General features: G+C 41.7%; 1 protein-coding gene across 2 annotated transcripts in view; it reads right to left on the bottom strand.

The window, feature by feature from the left end:
* The window catches only part of alcama (activated leukocyte cell adhesion molecule a), a 101,955-nt gene that overhangs the window by 37,558 nt on the left and 39,823 nt on the right, over positions 1 to 24,574 (bottom strand). For both annotated transcript variants that reach the window (XM_017691358.2, XM_017691361.2), the window contains exon 2: positions 75 to 181. In XM_017691358.2, the coding sequence (XP_017546847.1) occupies positions 75 to 181 (107 nt within the window). The remainder of the gene's footprint in view (positions 1 to 74; positions 182 to 24,574) is intronic.

Here is a 24,574-nt window from a genome sequence, read left to right as displayed (position 1 = left end):
CTTAGCAGGCAGCCAGGAATATACACGGGATCCAGTGCTTATACATTCAGACAGTAAGAGCAACACAGACTCACATATTTCCATTTGGTGAAGATCAGATCAGAAGGCTTGTTGTCACCATTGTTGCATGGCACTATGATGGTCTCTCCATACTGGCTGATGACCTTCTGCATGCCGCTTGCTGAAACACAAGATTAAAGGTGGGGGGGATCTGTTAGATATGCTAAATCAATGACTAGAAGTGTTGGCTAACATGTAATATCAGGGCTGTGTTTAAAGGGTGTACCTACTAGGCCAAACGCAATGCAGACCATGGCAACTAGTGGCCTATATGGAAAAACATACAGGGTCCCTAATGCCTTTTTTAAACCCCTTATACATTTTACACCCACTACTCATGATAAGCTATGATAACTTCAAAATATACTTGAACTATTAAACTATTTTATTGCGCTAAGGTGTTTGAGACAGCAACAGTGAGTAAACAAGCAAACCGTGTGGCCGTTTTTGTCTTCATGTTATTAAAAGACATTAAATATTGAGGCATTTATTATTATTTTTTTTACACTGGGACAAGTAATGCCACTCGCCATTAGAGAGTGATGTTTACATACATCACTCAAGCCGCACATGACCACACATATGCATTCACACCTATACAGTACTGTGCAAAAGTCAAAGAACACTTTTTTGTAATTCATTTTCAGGCAAAGCACATTAAATATATAAGATATTTTTTTCAGCAACAGAAAAAAAAGGAGAAAAGCCTCAGACGCTAAACACATCAGATTTTTTTCAGGATTAAGTGTGTCCATCTTTTGCCTTCCATAATATTCAGCAGACTTGCTTTCAGTTTTTCAAATGAATCTGTGGGGATGATTTTCTACACCTCCAAAGTTCAGTCTTAGAAGTTTGTTGCATTTTCTGCTTCTAACCATCCAAGTACTCCCAAACACAGTCAGTGATGATGAGGTCTTGGCTCAGAGGCACCCTGTCCATTGTTCTTGATCTTCTCAGCAGGGTGCTTAGGGTCACTATCTGCTGTAGAATGAATTTCCTGCCAATTAGAAGGTACTGGATGATGCATTAACATCTGTTTGCACTTATCAGAATTCATAATGCCTTCAATCACAAACAAAATCACCAACTCCAGATGTTATACATGCCCAAGCGTGCACTGATCCTTCTCATGAGAAGGAATTTTGGCAGCTAAGGTGCATTTGTGCAGTTTCTTGGGTGAATGTTAATGTTTCTTTGAATAGGATGATAATGTCAGTGATATCTTTGGGAACAGATACTGTAGGGAGAATGCAGCTGTGAGGTGTGGGTTCAGAAGCGTGAATAAATAAATATTGGTACATTTGATAATCTTTATGCTAAAGGCCTTTGTGTAATTTACTGTTGCTGTTTTTTTCCTGATACTGGAACTTGTACTTAATGGGAATTTTGACTGGAACTGAAAAAGAAAAAACAAAAGGGTCTATGTGTTTTGCACAGAACTGTAACCGTTCTGCACCACATGTAGTGTTCAGGGTGGTGTCATTCTAGACATAACTGTCTGTGTATTTAAATAAGCAACACACATAGGATGTGATTAAGTGGAAGCTGGGGGAAAAGTTTGCATAGCATAGTTTGATAGTTTGCCACAGACTTTTCATGCTATCAGAGCCTGTGTGCTCCAGTGCCTAAATACACTCTCCAATTTGCAGTTGGATGAAAAGCCCACACCTCAAATTGAGCTGACAGTGCTTCAGGACTACCCCCCCCGCCCTCCCCCCATTTTCCTGTCTGTGAGGAGGTGGTGTTTGTGTGTGTGTGTGTGTGGGGGGTGTCAAGCTTTCAGAGGTTGTCACAGCGATGAGGTGCTGTGTTGAGTGGTGTGGCGTTCTCTGGTGGAGGGAATAAGGGGTTGGAGGTTTGAGCAGAGGGGGTTTTGAGGGGTGTTCTGGGTTACACAGGCTTTGTGCTCCAGTCATTTCCATCAACTCTCGAACAATACACAAAGTGCACAACCAAGCAGAGTTCACATTCTGGTCATACTGGAGCGTTGCTGCGGGCGGTGGCACTTCAGCAGGCCCACCCGCAGGCACACCAATCGTCTGAAGTAGCCTCACCAAGCGCTTTCATTTTGATCCTGATTTTAATGTTACCTGAGTGCTGGTGTTACAAGGTATGAGCATGACGACAAAGAGGAAAAACCAGTCTGATCTGGCAATAAACAAAGACTACTGGCACACCCAACCCCAACCCCCAACCCCCCCCCACAATAACAAGAACAAACCATACACAGCTTTCCAATGAGTACAAAAAGAGACATTGTTTCAGCGTTGGGTAAAATAAACAATATCACGATACTTCAGATTTTGTTCACGAGACACTATTATGTTTACGATATTTATTCTATGCTGACATCTGTTAAGCTGGAAAAGACCTCAAATGCAGTGCCACATTTAAAAAAAACTGCTGTCAAAATCTATGAATTCAATGAATAGAACTCAATTAAACGCCATTAAACAGGACTATTTATGCTCTTTTTTTTGAATGAAATATGCAATTGGGAATTTTTTTAAGTACAATTTTTTGTACGATATGCTTAGAAAAGCATACTGTAAAATACTGTGAGGGAATTTATCGCAATAACGATAAATATTGCCATACTGCCCAGCCCTACTGTGTTTTTTACTCACTGTACATTGATATATAGCTGTGATAATCGTGACAGCCCTGATGCAGTTCCCTTGTTTCTGCACAACAAACAAAGCAATTTGCGTGCAGTTTAGTTATTGTAAACGGAGTCACAGAGCAGGCCTGCTCAGACAGGATCTGTTTAAGGAGTGGAAACGAGCGAGCGAGATTAGAGTGGTGGGCTTAATAATAAAGCAAAGCAGACAGAGACAGACAGGACGGCAGGTGCAGACAGCGCTGTGTACACTGCTGGTCTGGTTGTGTCTACAGAGCGCTGTTTGAACAGCAGGGCGCCTCTACAGGTAAATACTCGCCCCCCCACTGAGCTCGCACACTAATACCTGCTACCTGTACAGGTGGGGGAGCGCCATGGCAACAACTCCTCAGCCAGAAGGAGAGCTAATCTCTGGGGAGGTGTGGGAGAAGGTGCAGTCTTATTTTCCGGAAAGTTCTTTTTTTTTTCGTGAGGAGCCAAACGCAAACATCCTTCCTGGATGGGGATGTTTGGAGAGAGGTTAGGCATGAAGAATGGAACATGACACTCATCAACCCTCTTTCTCACCTGCTTGGCATGACGACAGTCATTAGATGTGCAACAGGAAGGCAAGGTCCTCTAATAATATAACCAAGCCAGCGCTTTGAAACACTGTCAGGACTCCTCCTGCTGTCAGGCATGGAGTGCACTGTGGCTGTTTGCTGACTGAAGGGCTCCGCATGCGGATGCTCAAGTCCGCTGCTGCATGTCGGGTCAGAACGTCAAGGCTGTCACATATTATAGTAGAATATGAATGTATATGTCAATGTAAAATCATATTATATTAATGCATAATGTTAATAGTTGAGTAATCTGTCGTTTATTTTCATGAGTAAGCAAGTAATCAGTTAGTGATGTACAAAAAATATTGGCTAAAATCAAATCCAAAATTTAGGATAGACTGGGCAAGAAAACTAAAACTGAAAAAACGACAATAAATCAAATGATCACCGTTTGTGCCATTATATGCGACATCCGTGACCAAACTGGGCGTGTCCACTGGGCTCTATTTCTTATCATCAGAGATCCAGTGCGAGGATTCATTTGCATCATCGTCATGCAAATGAAATCACTGCCGATTCAGTGAAGTAAACTTGAATCAATCCTTTGAATCAAGTAAACGTGAAGTCATGTAGCAGCGCAGCAAACAACACTTACCAAAACCACTATTAATTCCAACAGAAAACCAAAATAGCAGCTAATACAATACTCCAGAGAAATTCTCACCAAACTCCTACAATCCTGCCATGTTAGGTGTTTCTTTTCACAACATCGCAGAGCGTTTAGACTTTTAACACCCAGCGTGCCAGAGAATTAACACAAGAAGTGAACAAAGCGGTAGGATCATTATCAAATAAGAGACTGGATATGGAGCTGTTTAATGCAAGTGTGTGTGTTAGAACACTACTGAGATCAGAGACCCCCCCCCCCCCCCACTGGCTTATCGCTCCAGCACTACAGGCTGAATTGGTCAATGTGAACAAAATAGCGTTGTTACAGTAAAAGCCCACTACAACACATAAAATGCCCCCAAACATTTACGTGAGGATGCGGTGTGTAACAAAAAAACCTGAAGAGAACTGATAACACCTGACAATCATATCAGTCGACGTTTGCAAGTCACTTCATGTGAGTCTCGAGTCTGTCGGGTACAAAAGTTTTGTTTAGTCTCGTTCTTGGCTGCAGGCATTGCAATGGACAAAAGAACCTGTCAAGGTTTGACATGGCTTCAAATTATGAGCCTTTCATTCTAGAGAACCTTTCTGACCAACAGAGCTGAAGCCCTACATGCAGTAAACACAGTGTTTAAAAGAAAGAGGCAAAACCAGTGGGTTAGTTCATGGTTTGTGCAGTAAGCATGCTAGCTAGCTCTTATAATAGCGAATACAGTAAAGCTTTAGTAAGTTTTAAAAGAATGTCAGTCATTAAAACTACAGCTAGACTAACTGACAACAACTTGTTTAGCCTCTTCCCTTTAAACACTGCATTTCACTGTTCTCAGAACAAAACCTTGCATCTCCAAAATAGTAACTTTGCAGGAGAAGGAAAAAATCTACTTTACTTTGGATGCAAGTCAATGGAACCAGACTTTTTTCCAAGTCATTCTGGGCCGTTTCTTTTGGTCCAATCCTCATGAAATTTTCGCCCAATGCAAAGGGGAACAGGTATTTTCAAATTATGTTAAAAGCTTAAAATACGACCAAAAAAAGTCATAACTTCAATAGTTTCGTTTGTTTTTTTCCCCCCTCAGGCGTCAATTTCACAACTCTTAAGTCAAATCAGAATTAAGTCAACATGCGACGAGTTCCTATCTCTGTGCGTCACAAACTTTTCAGACCTAGCTCTTCCCTTCTTTACCCACCAAATCACCAATGCTGCGGCCACTGACCTCAGCTCAGCACTCTTTCTACATAGAACAAAGCGAAAATACTTTTCAGAAGAGTTCAATTATGGCCGCTTAGTACTATTGCAGCACTGGTACCTACTTAAGGCTACAGGACCCATGAACAGACAGTGGAAGACCTAAAAAGGCCAGAGCTCCTTTCCGAAAAGCACTGTGGCACTAAAACTGTAATAAGTTAACACTTCGGACACTTTGATCACTGTGACACGGTTAATAATTCCAAAAGGAAACCAAATCAGGAACTAATGTGATACTCCAGACAGTTCTGCCATGGTAGGTGTTCCTTTTTTACAAGGAAAGCATTTTGCATTTAGCATGCCAAAGAATTCATACAAAAAAGCTAACAAAGCGGTAGAATCATTATCAGATAAGGCATTGGATACGGAGCTGGTTAATGGAAGTATGTGTTAGAACACTACTGAGATCAGAGATCCCCTCACTGCGGAGAGTGAAAGAGTATGTGTGAGGAGTGCTTGCTCACCCACGGCGTGACTGATTGCAATCTCCTTTCAATTTGAAAGGAGTCTGTTGACGAGTGCTGGCCTTTTTAAAGCACCTCCAGCAACCGCTGTACTCTTGCCTTGGGTGCGAGTGTGTGTGCTTGTGTGTGTGCCTGCAGGCGAGTGTGTGGGTGGGCGTGTTTGCTCACACACGACTAGAGAAAGACCTGGCTTATCACTCCTGCAGCCCACCTGAACACACACTGCACAATGGGACGGCTGAGAGAACTACCGTCTTTTTTTTTGTTTCCCGCTCCGTTTGTCGACTGCATTCCTTTACAGGCTTGAGATTAAACTTAAACATTCAAATCCTGGACAGTCTCACTGAGCCTCCCTGGTACATACATCTCCCTCCAAACACTGATAACTGAAAAAAACTTAACAGAGAGATATGTGTATATATATATAAAACGCTCCATATTCCAAACAGTCTTACTGCCAGAATAATGAACCCCAGAGACCGTCAAACCACAAGTGTTCTGTTTCATATTTCCACTATAAAGAAAGGAAATAAAGAACTCCAGGCCCTGCAGCTGTTCCTTGCAGCAGCAGGAGGGCTTTATGCAGAGCTTTTTTGCTTTCTCCATAGCACTTCCACTTTGAATACATTCCGCCAATAACATTAATGGTCTCTCAGCAGACGTGCTGTCCACAATCAACCTTCTGCAGCTAGAGCCTGACAAATGGATCAGCTGGCTAACAGTACTGGTCGATGTATTTGGTATTGGTATTGGTATTGGTGAAAATTGGGGATGCGCCTATATGGGAATTGTGAGCCACTTTCTGATATTTTTCATGTACTTATCTGCCAATAATGATACATAACCATTTATTAAATGTAGAAGAAGTTGGGATTGAATCCACCTGGAATAGCAGTACAGAGAAATGCAATGCCTATTTATAAAAAGTTACAAATGCAGTTAAAATATGAATGAAAAGCTGACATTTTACCTTATTTATCCAGCACCACCTAAATGTTCTGCTCTTCAGAATACAGTAAATATGTAAATAAATATTGGCTTGAAATATAAATTAAATCTAAACATCTGTTCAATGTAGACATTTTACAAATATCTGCTGATACTGAATTGATTCTGATATCACTGTTCATCCCTACTGGAAACCCCTTCGATATACCACTGATATTTGATGGCTTGTTTTCTAATGAACAGACACCTTTGATGTAAGAGAGCCATTATTACCACTAAGGAAATAATGGTTTTATTCGTATATGGGAGTCTTTATAGAAACCGCAAAGCTGATAATTAACACCTGCTGACTTCTGTAACAGAAAATACAGCCTGAGAACAAAATTCTGCTATTGCTAAGATAACAACACTATCGTGTCACAAAAACACCGCCAAAGAACTGACAAATCAATTAAACAGACCTCATTAATTCTCTGTCATACCAGTCAATAAAGCATTGTTTAATGAAGACTGCTGGAGGCCGTTGAACTGCTGACCATATTAATTTATACCTATTAGTGGATTTTTTTTTTTTTTTTTAGATCTTTACAATCAGTCCGATCCTGATATCAGATCAGATCCTTCCCCACAGATCCACCCATGCTGCAGTCACTAAACTCAGCTCAGCGTTCTTTCTAAATGGAACACAACCGGAAGACGCTGTTTATGTGGAAGAGTTAAATTATGATCGTATTAGCGCTGATACAGCACTGGCACCTCCTCAAGGCTACAGGACTCATTAGAAGACAGTAGAAAACTTTAAAAAAGGATTTTCGAAGAACACTTTTCTTCCCAAAGGCGATGGCTGGTGCGGATAATATTACTAGAAAGTAAAACTTCGCTTAGAGCTACATTAGTGTAAAAAGCTACCATGTGCTAGAAATAAGGGTGGGTGATGTTGCAAAAAAACAATATATTCATGATGGCATTTAGTTGAAGTTTGTAAACGAGCTGATACTGACAAAAAGCACCAGCGAAATAGAAGTGGCACTAAAGGCTATATATATATATATATATATATATATATATATATATATATATATATATATATATATATGTATATAAATATAAATATATATAAAAAAACTACAATTTGGAAAATCAAGCAATTGCAAGAAAAGGAATGAGCAAAATAAGACAGTGGCATCATGGGCTGATGTCAAGTCTATTACACGTTACTACGAAGTTACTATATAAAAAGCTATACTGTTTAAAAGTATACAGGTCCTCCGTAATTGGTCTAAATCTGTTTTATGATGCATACAAAAGTTGTTCAGGTTTCCAAAGCACTGACAATGTTATGCTATATAATCATAACACACCATCATACTGACCACCCCTATGCAGAACCTTCTTAAATGAGACCACCAGTGTGGAAAGAAAAGCCAGACATTCTACATTTCCAAACAGTGTGGCAGAGAGGAAGGAATATATCAGAGAGAGAGAGAGAGAGAGAGAGAGAGAGAGAGAGAGAGAGCGAGCGAGAGCTAGAGAGAGCGAGAGAGAGAGACATGACAAAAGTGTTGGCACTTGGGAAATCTGCCCTGCTCTCTAGCCTGTGACTCATCAAACAGAGGCTGCCACGGCCGTCATCAACCCCTGACTTATTAGTCGCTAAAAATGGCAGCGAGGCAGAGTAACACCCTGCCACCCCTGCTGTGTGTTTATTTTCTCCTACACTCTTCTGAAGTCCAAAATCACCCTTATTACTACAAACTAGTTCTCCACTGGGTCAGTAGACTAGAGTGCTAGATCACAGAACTGCTCCACCCACAAACTTCAATGCTGGACAAGCTTTACAGAACAATAACAAATCCTCCCTGACTTTATGAATTTAGCAATGTGGGATATAGTACCGAGTCTCCAGTTAAAAGGCCACGCTATGGTTTGCACTGTCATAACGTGAGAGCCCACAGTCTCAGAGAGGGGGGGTAGGGGGTGGTGTGATGGGGCTAAGATAGATGAGGCTACGGAGGGTAGGGCTAGGGAAGGCAGGGCTAGTGAAGGCAGGGCTAGGGAAGGCAGGGCTAGTGAAGGCAGGGCTAGGGAAGGCAGGGCTAGTGAAGGCAGGGCTAGGGAAGGCAGGGCTAGGGAAGGCAGGGCTAGGGAAGGCAGGGCTAGGGAAGGCAGGGCTAGTGAAGGCAGGGCTACAGATGGCACGGCTAGTGAAGGCAGGGCTAGTGAAGGCAGGGCTAGTGAAGGCAGGGCTAGTGAAGGCAGGGCTAGTGAAGGCAGGGCTAGTGAAGGCAGGGCTAAGTAGGGTAGGGCTAGAGAGGTGGAATTAGGATGGATAGGGAACTTCATATACATTTGTGTTGTGTTTAACCCTTCGTTCTTAAAATACACAAAACTGAAAACTATCTAACCCTGAATTTTCTGCCTTATGAATGTGCATCACTTTTTACTACATCAGACTACATCACCATAGCATCCCATAGCATCTTATGCTGCATGACTAACGCTCCAGAGCAGCTTAAGTTTGGGATTATGGATCTTGACCAGCTGTTGGATCAACAGGACTCTCTGGTCATTTTTGGGTCACTTTTTATTTATAAAGTTATTATCACTCTAATAAACACTAATATGGTGGCAGTAGCCACAGTGTTGCTTTTGACCCTTATAAATGCTTTGCTTCTTTGAAAAAGAAGCTCTTCAACTGCTGCATGTTTCACACGATCAGCTGTTCATCATAAATGTCATGCTTTAATGTTCACAGGCACAAGGATTAATCCTTGCTCAAACATCTAATCCTGCGTAAACAGAGAAAGTTCCTAATACACCACTGCAAAAGGAGTTAACCACAGTTATGGATTAACTGGATGAGTAACTGATGTTATATATTAACACGATGGAAGTAAGTCTGGGACTTCACTGTGTTATCCTTGTCAAATAAGCTGAGATATAACTCTGGCTCATATAGCAAATGAAATTAACTTGCGTTTGGTACTTTTTTCTGTGAATCTGAAACTGTGAACATGCTGTGTAAGACAGGCCTCAGGACTGTGCAGCAGTTAATCAGAACTATGTAAGTTGGAAACAAATTTGCCATAATGCTCAGCTGCATTACACAACAAAGAAAACAATGCCTGATCTATCCTAACAGTGATATGAATATAAAATGTTACATGGATCCAAAATAAAAGATCTGGAATCGACAACACACCACACATTTTGATGAGTTTCTCTTTAAGTTCGATGGGATTTTTTGAAAAGCTTGTCCAACCTCACAATAGCTGCTACCAATAAGCACATCTGTCAATTCTAACCCTGACTTTGAACTCTAGAATTCTCAGCCTGAAGCTCCAGAATTCAGGGTTTGAGGTGTTTGCTGGAGGTGACCGTGCTGACCTACTGTCTTACACGACAAAGCACAGACCAGAGGCTGGTTACACTCCTCCTGCCCACATCCCGCTTCACTGATCCAGGCCATGATCACAGAGGCTAGTCACAATAGACTGTCTCACAGGCTGAGACACAAAATAAATGAGCTCATACAGAATGAAATTCTTTCATTAGGAAATAGTGCTTATCCACACTTGCACTCTTGCTCTAGAACATTCCTAAAAAGCTCTGCTGTCATTTCAGTCTTTTTTTTTCTTTAGTGAAAGAAAAGGAGTTGAACATGTGCTTGTTTTTGCATTTTTGGAGCGAGTCTCTATCAGTGTTACATGGAAGAAGAGCGGTATATTCTTAAAGAGCTCTGAATTCTGAATAGATTTCCATTGAAGGAGCCCCATTGTTCATTGGAGTAGTAATTATGTTTTGTATGGTGAGGTCTTAGCACATCTCTAGGGAGGCTTTTTCAGCAGGTCCTAATCTATGAGGGACCAGCAGAAAGAGTCTTATTGTGGCTCTTCTCTGCCAGTTTGGAACTTTACAGGGATCTTAATAAGATACGGCCTAAATCAATTAGAAGGAATGAGATGCATCCGGACGGGAGGAGGGGGGGTGGGGGGTGGAATTAATGAAGCTCACACTAAAGGCAGGGCAGAGCTGGAATTTGATTAGCTGAGTGTGTCCTCAAAAACATGGCTCTGTACAGAGATGCGAGGTATACGGCAGTGTTTTTGCAGTTTCACTGCAAGTGTATACGAACTTGTGCGCATTTGTACAGTCCGCTCCATAATTGTTGGCACCCCTGGTAAAGCTGGATAGAAATGACACCCTTGTAAAAACCCCTTCCAAAAAAAGAAAAGAAAAAATCTGACCTTTAATTGAAATTAACTTTGTCTAAAACATCAAAAACACTTTATTAAACAAATGCCACCATCTCAATTATGGGTACCCACATTGTGTACTCTCCCTCTGTCAGCATAACACCAATGAATCATCTCCTATAGTGCTTGCTGTGATCAGAGAATACAGAGCAAGGAATCGAAGACCACTGGTCGATACAGAATCTCCCCTCCAGGATCCTAGGTTTTCTCTTTTGGACTGTCCACTTCAGATTTTCAGTAGGGTTAAGGTCGGGGGAGTGGGATGACTGTGTCAGAAGCTTGATTCTGTGGTCTCTCAACCATTTTTATGTATATTTTTATATTATACTTTTTTCATCACAATCCAGCTGGAAGACCCAGTGTTCGCTCTTTGGCAGAGGCAGATTTTTCTATCTGGAGTACATGACGCCATGTATCCTAACAGGCTTCCCAGGAGCTTTGGAGGGAAAACAACCCTAAAACATCACACATCCTACACCATACCAATCAGTGGGGATAAGGTTCTTTTCTGTATAACCAGTAGTCTTCTTACACCAAACCCATCTTGAGTGTCTCATCTGGCTAGTCATCATGTTCCAGAGAAAGTTACAGTAGTGCCTGGCAAACTTCATTTGTTGATCATAAAATGCTACCATCTTCTGCAAATCTCCAACCATGATCCTTTCTTTTCTAACCACCGTTCTTACTGTGCCTGAGGATAAAATAAACCTCCTCTTCCAGCCATGTTCACTACATCTCTGCTTGTCTTAAACTGTAAAGTGTTGTCCAAATCACGGATATGAACATTTTCAGCCATGCATCTATTTATTTTTATAGCAATGACCTGGTTTGTTAAAGTCAACAGACATCTGCCTCATTTGATTTGTCTATTCTCAGATCTTCCTCAGCTTGATGAATGACTAAATGAATTTGGCCTCTGTGTCACTTCATATTTATACCTCAGTGAAATACGAAGTCATGGATGGCTGCCTAAGACTGTGTGAACACTTCGGTGGACGAAGAAAACATACATAAGGAATACAAGTGGGAACCTGCTTCTGTTACACTGTTTTATTAAAACGAAATGACAGGGATTAGTTTTGACTAAATATACTTAAATTGACCACTTTATGACTTCCAAAACAAATATGAGGCAGAAAAAAAACAAGAATATACATAAACCATCACACACACACACACACACACACACACACACAACAGAGGTTAAAAAGGATTCAGATACACTGTCCTCAGGTTTGTTTCTAGAATATAAGCTTTAAACCTGTGTTGCTCTTCCAGTACGATCCAAACGGTAGCACCAATCATATAATACCGACCTTTATTAAACCTGCCAAGCATTTAACACTCACTCTTTGACATGATTATAGCACTTAACTAAAAATAAGAGCAGCCATTTTTACAAACGGTAATTGAATGTGCGTTTGGCGTGTCTTGCGCGCGCGTGTGTGTGGAGCGCACTGTAATGTGAACGAGCAGATGGTAATTAGCATCAGCATGATCCTCAGGTCGTAGTAAGTGTGAGTAGAGGTGCATTAGAGAGAGAGAGAGAGAGAGAGAGAGAGAGAGAGAGAGAGAGAGAGAGAGAGAGAGAGAGAGGTCCATGTGTATGCCGGCCACAGTCATGAACATGCTGTTTGCTTCTCATCTGGACACCTTATCTGGACGATGCATCTTAAATTCAGTCTTGCTCAGCAGTTCAATATTAAGGGGGGCAATGAGGTAATATGTTATTTAATGACATTTTTATGACATGCAACATGTCATGATGTTTTTTATTGCCTATTTCAAAGAGTTGGTAAAAATAAATTGAGCTAATGCCGTTATGGGATCTTTTTCATTAACATAACCATAAATAATGTAGAAATTTGGACCAAGTCCACCTGGATTAGCATTACACAGAAGTGGGACCATATGTATACATATCCTGAGTATGTTACATCACCTTCAAATGTGGCCCAACCAATCAATTTACTGCATTTTCAAAACATTTCTCAAAGCTGGTTTAGTGGTTTCATATAACTAATTCTCCCAGCAAGCAATGTAGTTTATGAACAGTAGGATAAGCCAAAGACTGTACTGTGAACAGAATTTTTAAATGAACTTTTAATGCAGAATTCAACTGATGTGTGCGCCCGCATGTATGCATATCATGAGTATTTAACACCACCTTCAAATGTGGCTCAACCAATCAATTTACTGCATTTTCACAAAGCAGATTCACAGGAATCCATTGACGAAGACGACTGTGACCGTGACGGGAAAAGCATTTGTAGCATGAGGAAGAAATCTTGAGAGTCACGAAGACTCAATATAGAGGAACTCATCCACCTCTGAGCCGCATTATAGCTCAGAGTTGCATGAATTATGATTAACAAATGAGAAATTTGATGAAAAAAGTGTGGAAGTCCACCTTAGCATTACATAGAAGTGTGACATTTCTTCATTTAGGATTATTAATAGGGCTGGGCAATACAACAATATTTACTGTTAGTTTAGGGTTGAACTGCAATAAATGCAGACACACTGTAGCATAGTAGCTAAATGCCTATGTGGCATCCTCTTCTGGAGTAGCAAACACTGATCAACCACTGATTTGAAATATCTGTAGCTGATATATGTTTTTATGTAGATCTATGCCAATACCACAGTAATTCCGATTTCTTTGTGCGACACCATGACAGGATGCCACCCAGTCAGCTCCTTATTACTATGCAGTTTATTAGATTGTTATTAATTGTAATGAATTGTTTTTTATGACATATACAATGTCACTGAGAGCGCTGTACAACACTTTTCCAACAAAGACCAAAACTCCACAGCACGCTCCTCTAACGGCTTTTAAAAGACATTGTGGTCACGTCCTATATCACGTATCTGTGTTCACATGTGAGACCTGAGAAGAGGGGCATTAGGGAAAAGAAGAAGGATCACTGGGCTATAAAAGTCCGTCAAGGCCAGCATAAGAATTATGTGGGTTGATACGTGAGCATCATACGCAGGTAAAATCGAAGTGTAAAAAACCTGCTTTGTGATTTGATCCTTTCAACTGAACCTAATCCTTTATTTTCACTGTTGAATTTTTAAACAGCGTCTTCGCCCAGTGGTCCATTCCTCTGGGAAGCGAGGTTAAAAGTCCTGCATGCTCTGAACAAAAGTGCCCATTGCTTTCTCCAGAGGGAGAAGTATCTGATATCGGCTCTTTTAGAAGAGCGGTTGCGCCATCTGTGATGCCCCGCACCTCCTCTTAAAATGGGACACCCCGCAAGCTCCCTATGGAGGTGCTGAGGTCATCCGGCTTGAGCCTAGACCACTTAATAGATGCTGTCTCCAGTTAAAACGTCAAAACAATGACTACATGTACATCAATATCAGCCATCAGCTTGTTTACCGCACCATCTGTACTGACAGTAAGTGGTAGTTTGTAAAGCTTAATTGAGGGTTGTTTCTAATGCAGCTGCACGCAGGATCAACAACACGACCGTCAAATCAATTGGTCCGATGTGCACCATGCTTGCTGGCCGATCATTTCAGTCATGGACAGGGGAAATGGGCAAATAACGAAATATGAATTCTCCGATTTGCCGCAGTTAAAACCATATTTTTTCTTTATCTCTATTGCGAGACAGCGAGGCTGCCGGTTATTCCATCTTTCGGCGGGCATTAGGGAGCAGCCGGCTGAGCTGTCAGCGCCACGTTGATGTCTCTGGTCAAGCATAGAGTGGTCGATTCAGTCATTTTTGTTTGAGAAGCATTTACGTCGCTGAAGCCTCGTAATCATCGCAGTGATGACGGGTGAGTGCAATTTCAGAGCAAAAGGAAGTGGGCTGCCAAAGGAGCTATTGCTCAAACCTACCTTAATCTCTCTCTCACTCTCTTTATCTGTCCTGTCCCTGCTTCACTTGGTTGTCCCTTCCTTCCTCGAGGAAGCCGAAAGATAGCAAAAGGCCCAACGCGCTTTAATTGAGATTGATTGAGATCACACAACATTCTCCAGATAGTTCAGTTAACCAGCAGAAAAGCTTGAGAAACTCCACTGTGAAATTAAACGAAAAGAAGTCGAGTCTACCGAAACGCTTCCAGGGCCCCAGTAATCTGGTCAATTTGGGACAGTCTGTGTTCCTGACACTGTCCGGCTTTACTGGTCTCCAGAGGAATTTCTGACATTTACTCCCTCAACGATGCTGTCCAGAAATATGAGCAAATATTTGCACAGTGGAACTGGACTGGGCGTGATTACACGCTCTGTTTGATTTAGCTCCAGCTGATATGCAGGCTCATGCGGAGAGAGCCTCGCGTGTGGTGTTTTCATTAAGACATATGGTGAAACATGCTTCCGTTCTTGGAGACAGCAGCCGTAATTGGCCTGTCTTGGTGACTGGCAAAGCCCAGTACAGAACGCGCTGCCAGTGGATGCTTGATGAGGGGAGAAACAAGTATAGTCCCATACTAATAGAACCTTATCACTCGCTGACAAGGAACTCGGGCTGCTGGTGAAGTCTTGTCTGCGCTATAAGCTTGACTGGACTAATTGTACCTCTGCTTCTATTAGCCTGCAGCCATCCTGCCCTCGGTGCAGTAATGCTCATCTCTAGCAAGCATGAAGTAATAATGTGCGGTGTGAGGATGAGGTGTCTGGTGGTGTCTAGAGACTTCAGGGGAAGAAGGAGCTCAAGCGCTAATGTGTTTATTCCCCCCTAAATGGCTTGCCTCCACTCCTCAAAAGAAGGTGAGCATAGATCAAGAGCTGGGGTGGTCAAACATTTTCAAATTTTAGATTGTGACTCCTACAGATATTCAACATTGGATGACTTAAGGCACAAAACTTCTGGACATCTCTACTATGAAGCAGCATAGCAGAAAACCTGTATTTCAACAGCAACAGGCAGAATTTGCTCTGCTTTACAGTGCAGAAGAGTAAGAATCAATGCTTCTGATGTCAAGCCTACCAGTGATAACAAGTAGCAGGTAATGGATTAGGACATCACACACACACACTTGGCAGGTACACAAGCATTGTCAGAGCCAGTTAAGGGCAGCCTTTTTTGTTGCAGAGGTCTTCATTAAACATCAGGCAGACAGGAAAATCACATCGTTTTTGGCGTAGCTCCCTCCAGCCCTGCTCTGGTGGAGCATGCAGGCTAATTGACCCGTCCACCCAGCCGGGCTTGCGGGAGAGGCCCAGCACAGGGCCTGGAGTGGTGAAATAATTGACTTGATGAAATGAGGAGCAGCCGCTCTCAGCGGACGGCCAGGCTATCCACACTGCCTCTGGCTGCCTGAGCTCAATCTCAATTCCTTGCAATATTTCTCTTCTTGCCTTTTGCTTTCTCCCACTCTGACATTCTCTCTTCCTTTCTCTCTGGATCTGCTGGTTGATCTGCAGGGAGAGGCATATTGTTGTCCGCCTGCACATGCCATCCCTGGTTCAGACCTACCGGCCACCACTACAAAATTCAATTTGATTTAGATTCAAGCAGTAACCCCTTGAACCTGTTTGTTACAGGGATTTTATCACGGTTAAGGTGTGTTGTTGGGCATTATGCAAAACCCCTTGACCATAGTAAAAATAAATGTAATGCAGTTTCAAGTGGTTTAGTAGTTACAATTCTCCCAGCAAACAATGTAGTTTATGAACAGTAGGCTAAGCCAAAGACTGTACTGTGAACAGGATTTAAAAAAAAAAAAAACTTAAAATAATACAGAATTCAACTGATGTGTGCGACCGCATATATGCATATCAGGAGTATTTAACACCACCTTCAAATGTGGCTCAACCAATCAATTTACTGCATTTTCCAAACATTTCACAAAGCAGCAAAGCAGATTCACAGGAATCCATTGAGGATGATGACTCTGACAGTGCCAGGAAACATAGCATGACAAGAAATCTTGAGAGTCACAAAGACCCAATAAAGACAAAATCATCCACCTCTGAGCCACATTATGGCTCGGAGTTGCATGAATTATGATAAACAAATGAGGATTATGATAAAACAAAGGAGATTAGACATAGATTAGTGAGATAATGAGTCTTATTGTCAGGGAAAGGCTGTCAGATAAAAATCTGGTGGACTAACAAATGTGTTCATATACACAGTGTGTTAGATATGAGAACATGATGGGAACAGTGCTATCAAAACAGCTCCAATTAACTCCGCCTCAGTTTTACAACCGCCAACTAGCCGGCACAAGTGCTGTCCAATTGCATCTACCAGCCCAGTTGAGGCAAGTCTGGTTATGCTGCTTCCGGCTCTTTCCTAAATGCAGCCTGCGAGAGATGCATCTGAGGTACTCGTTGTCTGAGTAACCTGAAGTGAGAACTGGATTCTAGTGTTGGGTGAGCAGTTATGAATGGCCGTTGGGAAACAAAGCCAGAAATGGTGCTGCTTCCTTATACCCTTCTATAACCCTACCCACTATAGTGCCCATGCGGACCCAAATCACCCAAGTCTTACTGGCCGTAGGTCTGAACAGAACTTTTTAAAAACAGGTATGACCATAACTGAGACCGCACACTAGTTTGGATGCACTAGATAAGACATTTTTATATACAGGCTTATGCTTAAATGCAAGAAATTTCCAAGACAAACATAATTAGGGAAGTCTATTTATGAATCAATGTTCAAAATCAAAAGTTTTAATTTAAAACCAATGCGTATTGTTGAAATGCAAAAAAAACAAAACTGAAACCATTTAAGACCAGACCAGTTCAGAAGCGTCCCAGGAGGCTCCTCCTGCAGCTGCTTGAGAGAAAGCCAAGAATGGGCAAACTTATCATTAATGTAATGGACAGTGACCTTTAAGGTAACCTTAAGGTATTTTTTTAAGTTCAGTGCAACAAAACAAAAACACCTTATATGAATAGTTGTTTCCAAACTTTTGACTGGCAGCACATGTACACAGCACACACAGAACAATGCTAAGATCAGTTAGCTAACCAAGTTAGCTTTTCTTAACAGCTTGATAAATTAGATTGAACTGGACCAGTACAGTATCAACTTTTTAATTAAAATGAGCTAAACTGTGTAGAAGATGAGCCGTCTTCTGCATATAACACTTCACAGGCTAGCTCTAGTGTTAGCTAGACGGTTGGGGGCAGTCTCAGTCATTCAAGCCTCCTGTTTATTAGACGTAAACACTTCCTCCTTAATGTCCAGTGGCTGAAAGCTTTTATTGGTTTGATTAATGTGGTTTATAGAATCCTTTTTCCTTGCTTTAAACTGGTCTATATTTGTATATTCTCAGTTCTCTTTTTTAATAGTAGAACAGGATGTCCTCCTCTTCTCTGTGCTTCAAGATGTTCCTCAATGCTACTTAACTTTTTAGTCTGTTAGTCTGCTACATTGGCTACCAGGTGAATCCGTGGCCTGTCACAGTCTGACCAATGTAACAGTAACGGAGGCAGATGGGTCAGCTGTGCCTGATGTACTGTGTGGCACAGAAGGACGCTTTAGGTATGCAGCTCAGTATGTATGAGGATGAGAAAAAAGGGGGAGTGGGTGATGACACTAGGTCCATACTCTGTTAGGACCTGTTTCATTACTGTGAGAATTTTTAACGGCTCATTGCTCCGTCATTCCACACATTCCTGGCATGTATGATCATACATCGAAAATACATGGTGCTACAGGCAAAGACTCATGTCCTGACTATAGGCAACACTCAAGAGTGAGGAAGTGCAGAGAGCGAGAGAGAGAGAGGGGAAGAAGAGAGGAAGAGAAGATGGCAGAGAGCAAGTGTGAGAGAGGGTAAAGAGAAAAAAGAGCAAGAGAGAAAAAAAGGAAAGACAAAAAGAGCAAAAAAAAGATGAGAGAGAGAGAGAGAGAGAGAGAGAGAGAGAGAGAGAGAGAGAGAGAGAAAAGCAGGCACAGAAAGATGGATGGAAGCTAAAACAGAGTTAGAGAGAAACAGATGACAAGAGTAGGAAATAAGAGAGATAGCTATATATGAGAGAGAGAGAGAGAGAGAGAGAGAGAGAGAGAGAGAGAGAGAGAGAGAGAGAGAGAGAGAGAGAGAGAGAGCTAAAAGGAGTGAGACAGGAACAGATGGAGAGACAAAATGAGACATATACACACACACACACACACACACACACACACACACACACACACGGGAGAGAGAAGGAGAGACAGTAAGTGAGAGAGAGCGAGAGAGACGAGAGAAGGAGAGAGCGAGAGAAGGAGGTGGGGAGAGAAAAATGGAGAAAAGCCAAGAGTGAGACGGGAACAGATAGAGAGACAAAATGAGAAATAAGAGACACACACACACACACACACACACACACAAAAGAGAGAGAGAGAGAAAGAAGGAGGAGAAATAGAGTGTGTATGTGTACACGTGAGTGTGAGCGAGGGAGACAGACAGACAGACAGACAGACAGACAGACAGACAGACAGACAGAGAGAGAGAGAGAGAGAGAGAGAGAGAGAGAGAGAGAGAGAGAGAGAGAGAGAGAGAGAGAGAGAGAGAGAGAGAGAGAGAGAGAGAGAGAGAGAGACAGCTTTCTGCCATGTTCTGCTCTGGGACTAAAAGCAGCATTAGTTTGCCACAGAAAGCAGCCAGTCTGGACTGGGAGGAACCAAAACGTGGGAAAAAAAAATAAAAATACACAGACCCACTGCTGTTGCTCTAACCACATTCAAACTTGTTCCGCTAGTAACCTTCCCCTAAAATTCTCCACCGGTGGGAAATATTTTCTCATGCATTGAACAAGCTCAAAAGCAATTCAGATATATTTTGACCAGAATAGAACATTCCTAGGGGGAGAAAACAGGAGGGTACAAAATATTCGTAAAAATGCCCTGCGTTACAGTAAACATGAGCCATGGTGATACTCCAGAACAAAGCCAACGCAGCTGTATTCTTTGAGCTACAGTTGTATTCTGACCACACTGGAAAACTGAGGAAAAATCATGAAGGTACACAAACAAGAAAGATGCAGTACCTTAATCAGATAAGCATGTGCAGTGATGATGTTCAAGATCAGTGTGTTAGCTCTGTTGCCTGTGATCGCACTTCAGTTAGCATGTGTGCTGCTGCGGTCAGCAGTATGTATGCTGTTGCACTAAAGCAAAGCTAATACTATGCAAGCAGTCTCTACTTTGATCGGTATCAGAGTTGAGCAGATTGGCCAACTACTTGCCGAATGAAGTCTGAATTAGTATGAGAGAGTTGCTACTTCAGCAAAGTGGGCCTAATTATAGAGCAGGATCTAAAAGCACAGTGTTGTCTTTAAAACTGAGAAACTGAGTCTAATACCACAACGTAATGTATTGACACAGGTCTATTAGAAGAAGCAAGGTCAGTCGACCAGGGTTAAAAAAAGGCTGTTTCTCCAGGACACAGTGAAATACAGTAAATACTGAAAGGTGGATGGAAAAGAGAGAGAGAGAAGGTCAGGCCAGGGCACATATTTCAGCGATTATTCTGTATTTTTCTCTTGTTCTCCCTCTCAGCCCACTCTCCACTCTCTTCGCTCGTGCACTCTCTCTCTGCGGAGTTGCTGGGTAGCTCAGATCAATGCCGGCACTTTCAGCTCGGCGCTATCCTGTCGTGCGTATTGAGAGATTTCTCTCTATCTGAGGTGAGGCTTTGCCCCTGAGCTGAGGCATGGCCTTGCATTTCAAACCCCGAACCTCGAGGCCTGCAAAGATACTCTCAAGGGGACCATTCATTCCCCCCTGCCTGTGCGAGCCAAATTCGAACTTTTTTTCCCCTCCTAGTCACACAAAGTCTTCAATTTGCACTTACTGTTCCTCAAAAAAGTCGAACACTTCTGGGAGCAGGGAGAATGTAAAATATTCTCCAGAGCAGTCTATGCCCGGTATGCTATACATGCAATGTTCACCATAAGGTACAGGTGTGAATCTCCGACCTCACAATGATTCAATTTCTTTGGGAAACAAGTTTCACAGATTTAATCAGATTACTATTCTTTCGGTAAAGATTCAATATCTTAGAAAATTTCCAATTTAACTAGGATTAGATCACAGAAAATGATTCAATGCATCCTGAAATCCCAAAATTCACCATGATTAGACTGGACTTCTATTCTTCAGGGAAGGATTCATTGCATAACAAATCTCAAATTTCAGTTTACAGTTCTTTAAGGAACGATTCAGTGCATCATGAAATCTCAAATGTTATTATGATTCAGATTATGATTCTTTAGGAAACTTTTGAGGAAATTCAATGAATCACAAGATCTCATATTTCACTTCGGTTCGGTTAGATCAGCCGATTCTTTAGGGAATATATTTCTCAGTGGTTTGATTAGACTATGCTTTTTTTATGAAAATGTTGAATACAATGATTTGTGATTCATAATTTAGAGATTAAATTTTACTAAACAAATCAGTGCAACACAAATCCCCAAATCTCCGCATGATTCTTAGAGCTAATAATTTTGTTTAAATTCAGAATAATTTTTTATATACGTTGAATACAAACAATGACTAAAGAAACTGTTGTACTCAGTAGTGGAATGTTAACAATGTATTTTTCATTTAATGGAAAACTACTTTTAAAATAGTCAGAGAATTTTATTTCTGGCCAGAAAATGAAGGACAACATTCATAATGAAGCATCAGTGCATTTTCATGCCCCTAGTGGCAGTGAAATACTTGAAAGCACATGCACATGGCACCAAACTCTGTGTTTTCAGTACATGCCTTGAGCAAAAGGAGTTTACCGTACACAGACGAAAGATCCTGATCCAGGTTTGCAGGGCTAACAGGTGTTTTCCTACATCAGTGAGGAATGCTCCAAGTCCTGGCTGGGAAAACTGTGTTCTCCCGTGTTCCAGCCCTTAGCTGCTTACCTACCTGCTTTGCTCCCCTCACTCACTCTCTTTTTCTCTTTTGTTTTCCCCACACAGAGTCAGTAAATGCTTAGTTTTCTGGTGACATGCATCGAATTTCTCATTCAAGGTGGGAGAAACAATTTGCTGTAGTGCTCTCGTTGCTTCAACAGAAATCCAATTATCACCGCGTTCGAACACAACGGTGCAAAACGTACTGAAACGTTCCTGTAGAGAAAGGAAAAAAGGATGCAGATTCAATTTGGCAGGGGCGTATGTATCCTGGAACAGCCCATGTGCCTTCCCCTCCCCTCTCTTGGTTGTTTGATCTGTTCTTTGTAATGGCAGGTGGGGCTCATTAAGGCCGCCTCCATCCTGAAAAACCTGTTTCAAATGATACGAAAAATAATTTTCCAATAAATCAACGTTTTTGACGATGGAGACGATACAAAAGACAAACGAAGGGATATGAAAAGGGCATAAAAGAGATGAGTTTCATGCTTTTATCTGTTTGCAAGCCAGGCTCATTCTCCAAAAGAGAGGATGGCCACCGTGCCAGCGGGGTTAATATTTGGCGCACAATGGCCAAAAGAGAACCGTAATCCAGGGGGAAAAAAAATTCAAAGGCCCTTCAAAAGCCAGAACGGTGCTCTCAACATGAGACAAAATAGCCTTTATGCTGCGCCCTTTCCTTTTATCAATCTTCTTTACTCTACAGTATGTGACTCTGAGCGCGCGGGCAGGCGGGAGGCGAAGGCATGTATAGGGAAGGGGGTGGGGGGGGTTTGGGATGTGGGTACCTGGAGAGCGGAAAGAGAGAAACAAAAAAACAAACGCAGAACAAAGCGAAGAACAGTAGCCCCATAAAAAAAACCTCTCCAGACATCAGTCACATTGGGCAGGTAAAGTGCACTTTGCAATCACGGCCCCTAATGCGCTGCATTATGAATGCTGAGTGCTAGCTTGATGGTGGCCTGGAGGAAAGAGAGAAAGAGAGAGAGACAGAGAGAGAGCTTCCTGGAAGCCATCCGATATCGTGGTCAACAAAGTGGCTTTCCTTCATCTGTGCCCTCTTAATGAACAACTATTAAACCTACTGCAGGATCATTTAACAACAACAACAAAAAAAAACCCGTCTAAAAAATGTAGCTGCTGGTCGCCACTGTGCTCCAGTCGCCTGTCCTGCTGTAGGTAAGGACAGCACATTCATTTCCCTGCATCTGCTTCCCCTGTTAAAGAGATTAAAGCTCGTCTGTAATCTTATATTAGGCATTAAACCAGAGCAGTTGCCCAACATTTCCATCATCTTCCCTCATCAAGTGCATCCTGAGTCATACTCTCCCCATCCGACTGCATTTGTTTGAGCTTTTTCCTTTTGCTATTTTAGTCAGATGATATAATTATATAATGAATTATTTATAATATACTTATTACATACTTAAGTACAGTGAGTTATGTCACATACTTTTGAGTCATTCTATAGAAACGTTTAGACATATTACACTTGGAAATACATGTTAGGGTTACAATTTATTTATATATTTTAAAATAAAGCAATAAGTTATTTTAACAGTTAAACTTCTTGAGCCTCGGTTTGGCAATACTGGTTTATAAATCATGTATATCTAGAATTCCAAGCACCACAGAATTGCTCATCCTCAGTCATGTGTAAAGCATGAGTGGCATGTTTTTCTGCAATTTTAACTGCAATTATCTATACATGACTATGAAATATATGATTCAAATGACAAAGAATACAAATGCCAAATAAATATTGTAAAAAGTTCCCCAGGAGTTGTGTTACTGGTGCTACTGTGTATCAAAAAAATCTCGTATTTTGAAAGAAAGGAAAAAAAAATAAAAAATCACAGTGATGACATCACTTGACTTCCTTTTACCCGTTTTTCCATTTATTTTATTGTCAATAAATGATAAAATTTAATTTTTTTTTCTTTGCGAGTGTGCACAATTATAACTTTGTCACAGGTGTAAATTATAAATCAAATATCTGTCGTTTTACTGAATTTTTAAGAATCCACACTTATGACGCTCAGTTTTTGAGAAAGTTTACACCATGCTGTTATCACTTGCTACAAACTGCGACTTCTAAGGGTTAATATATTTAGTTTGGAATGCATTTTGGAATGAAACTCAATGCTTCTGAAGTGTATTTCGCTTTAAAAAATGTATGCTTGGGTGCCTGAGTGGCGCAATCATCTAAGCACTGGCTTTGATGTAAGGAACTCAATCTCTTCACCTCCCCTGTAGTCACTCAGCATAATCTTAACCAACACAAGCATCCATTAGCTATGTTGGCAGTTAGTGTTCTCCTCCAAGCGTGTTAAGCTGTCCAATGATGTTGAGTTAGTGGGCCTCACATGTCTTGGAGGATGCATGTGCAGTCAATCACCTTCCAAGCATGGCAGCAGCATGTGACAGAGAAGGAGTGGACCTGGCCATGGCTAAAGTGTGGAAAAATGGGGTAAAATGAAAAACGGCCACGTACTGACATGCATGACTTTAAGGAGAGCTGATCAGAGATCAGGTTTTGCCTTCAATAGCCTAGCCAATATGATTACATGGGGAATAAACACCTGATCCCAGCTCAGGAATTTAAGATGTCAGATGCGAATGACTGCTGCCCTGCGTGTTCCGCTGGCTACGTTTGGAAAAGCGTGGCTCAGCTGAAGTCTCACTGAGGGATTATGCTCTTTTTTTTTTGGAGGTGGAGAGTTGTGTAGCACTCGGAGGCACTGATATGAATGAAGGCATAGCGCTAATCCCAGTGCTGCTCACTGGGGCCTGAGCTATTATCAACCGTATGAGTGCTCTCCCTTAGAGGCCTACCGCACACAATAAAAAATTACAATCTGTCAGTTAGGTAAGAAACACACACCTTCATTTCCTTAAAGCACTACAGCGCACACCTCCCCTCATACGCAAGATTAATGGACACACACACACACAC

The sequence above is a fragment of the Pygocentrus nattereri genome, chromosome 18, assembly GCF_015220715.1.
Source record: "Pygocentrus nattereri isolate fPygNat1 chromosome 18, fPygNat1.pri, whole genome shotgun sequence".
Classification (NCBI taxonomy): domain Eukaryota; kingdom Metazoa; phylum Chordata; class Actinopteri; order Characiformes; family Serrasalmidae; genus Pygocentrus; species Pygocentrus nattereri.
Note: the sequence above shows the minus strand (reverse complement) of the source record. Positions and strands in the feature narration are given on the sequence as shown.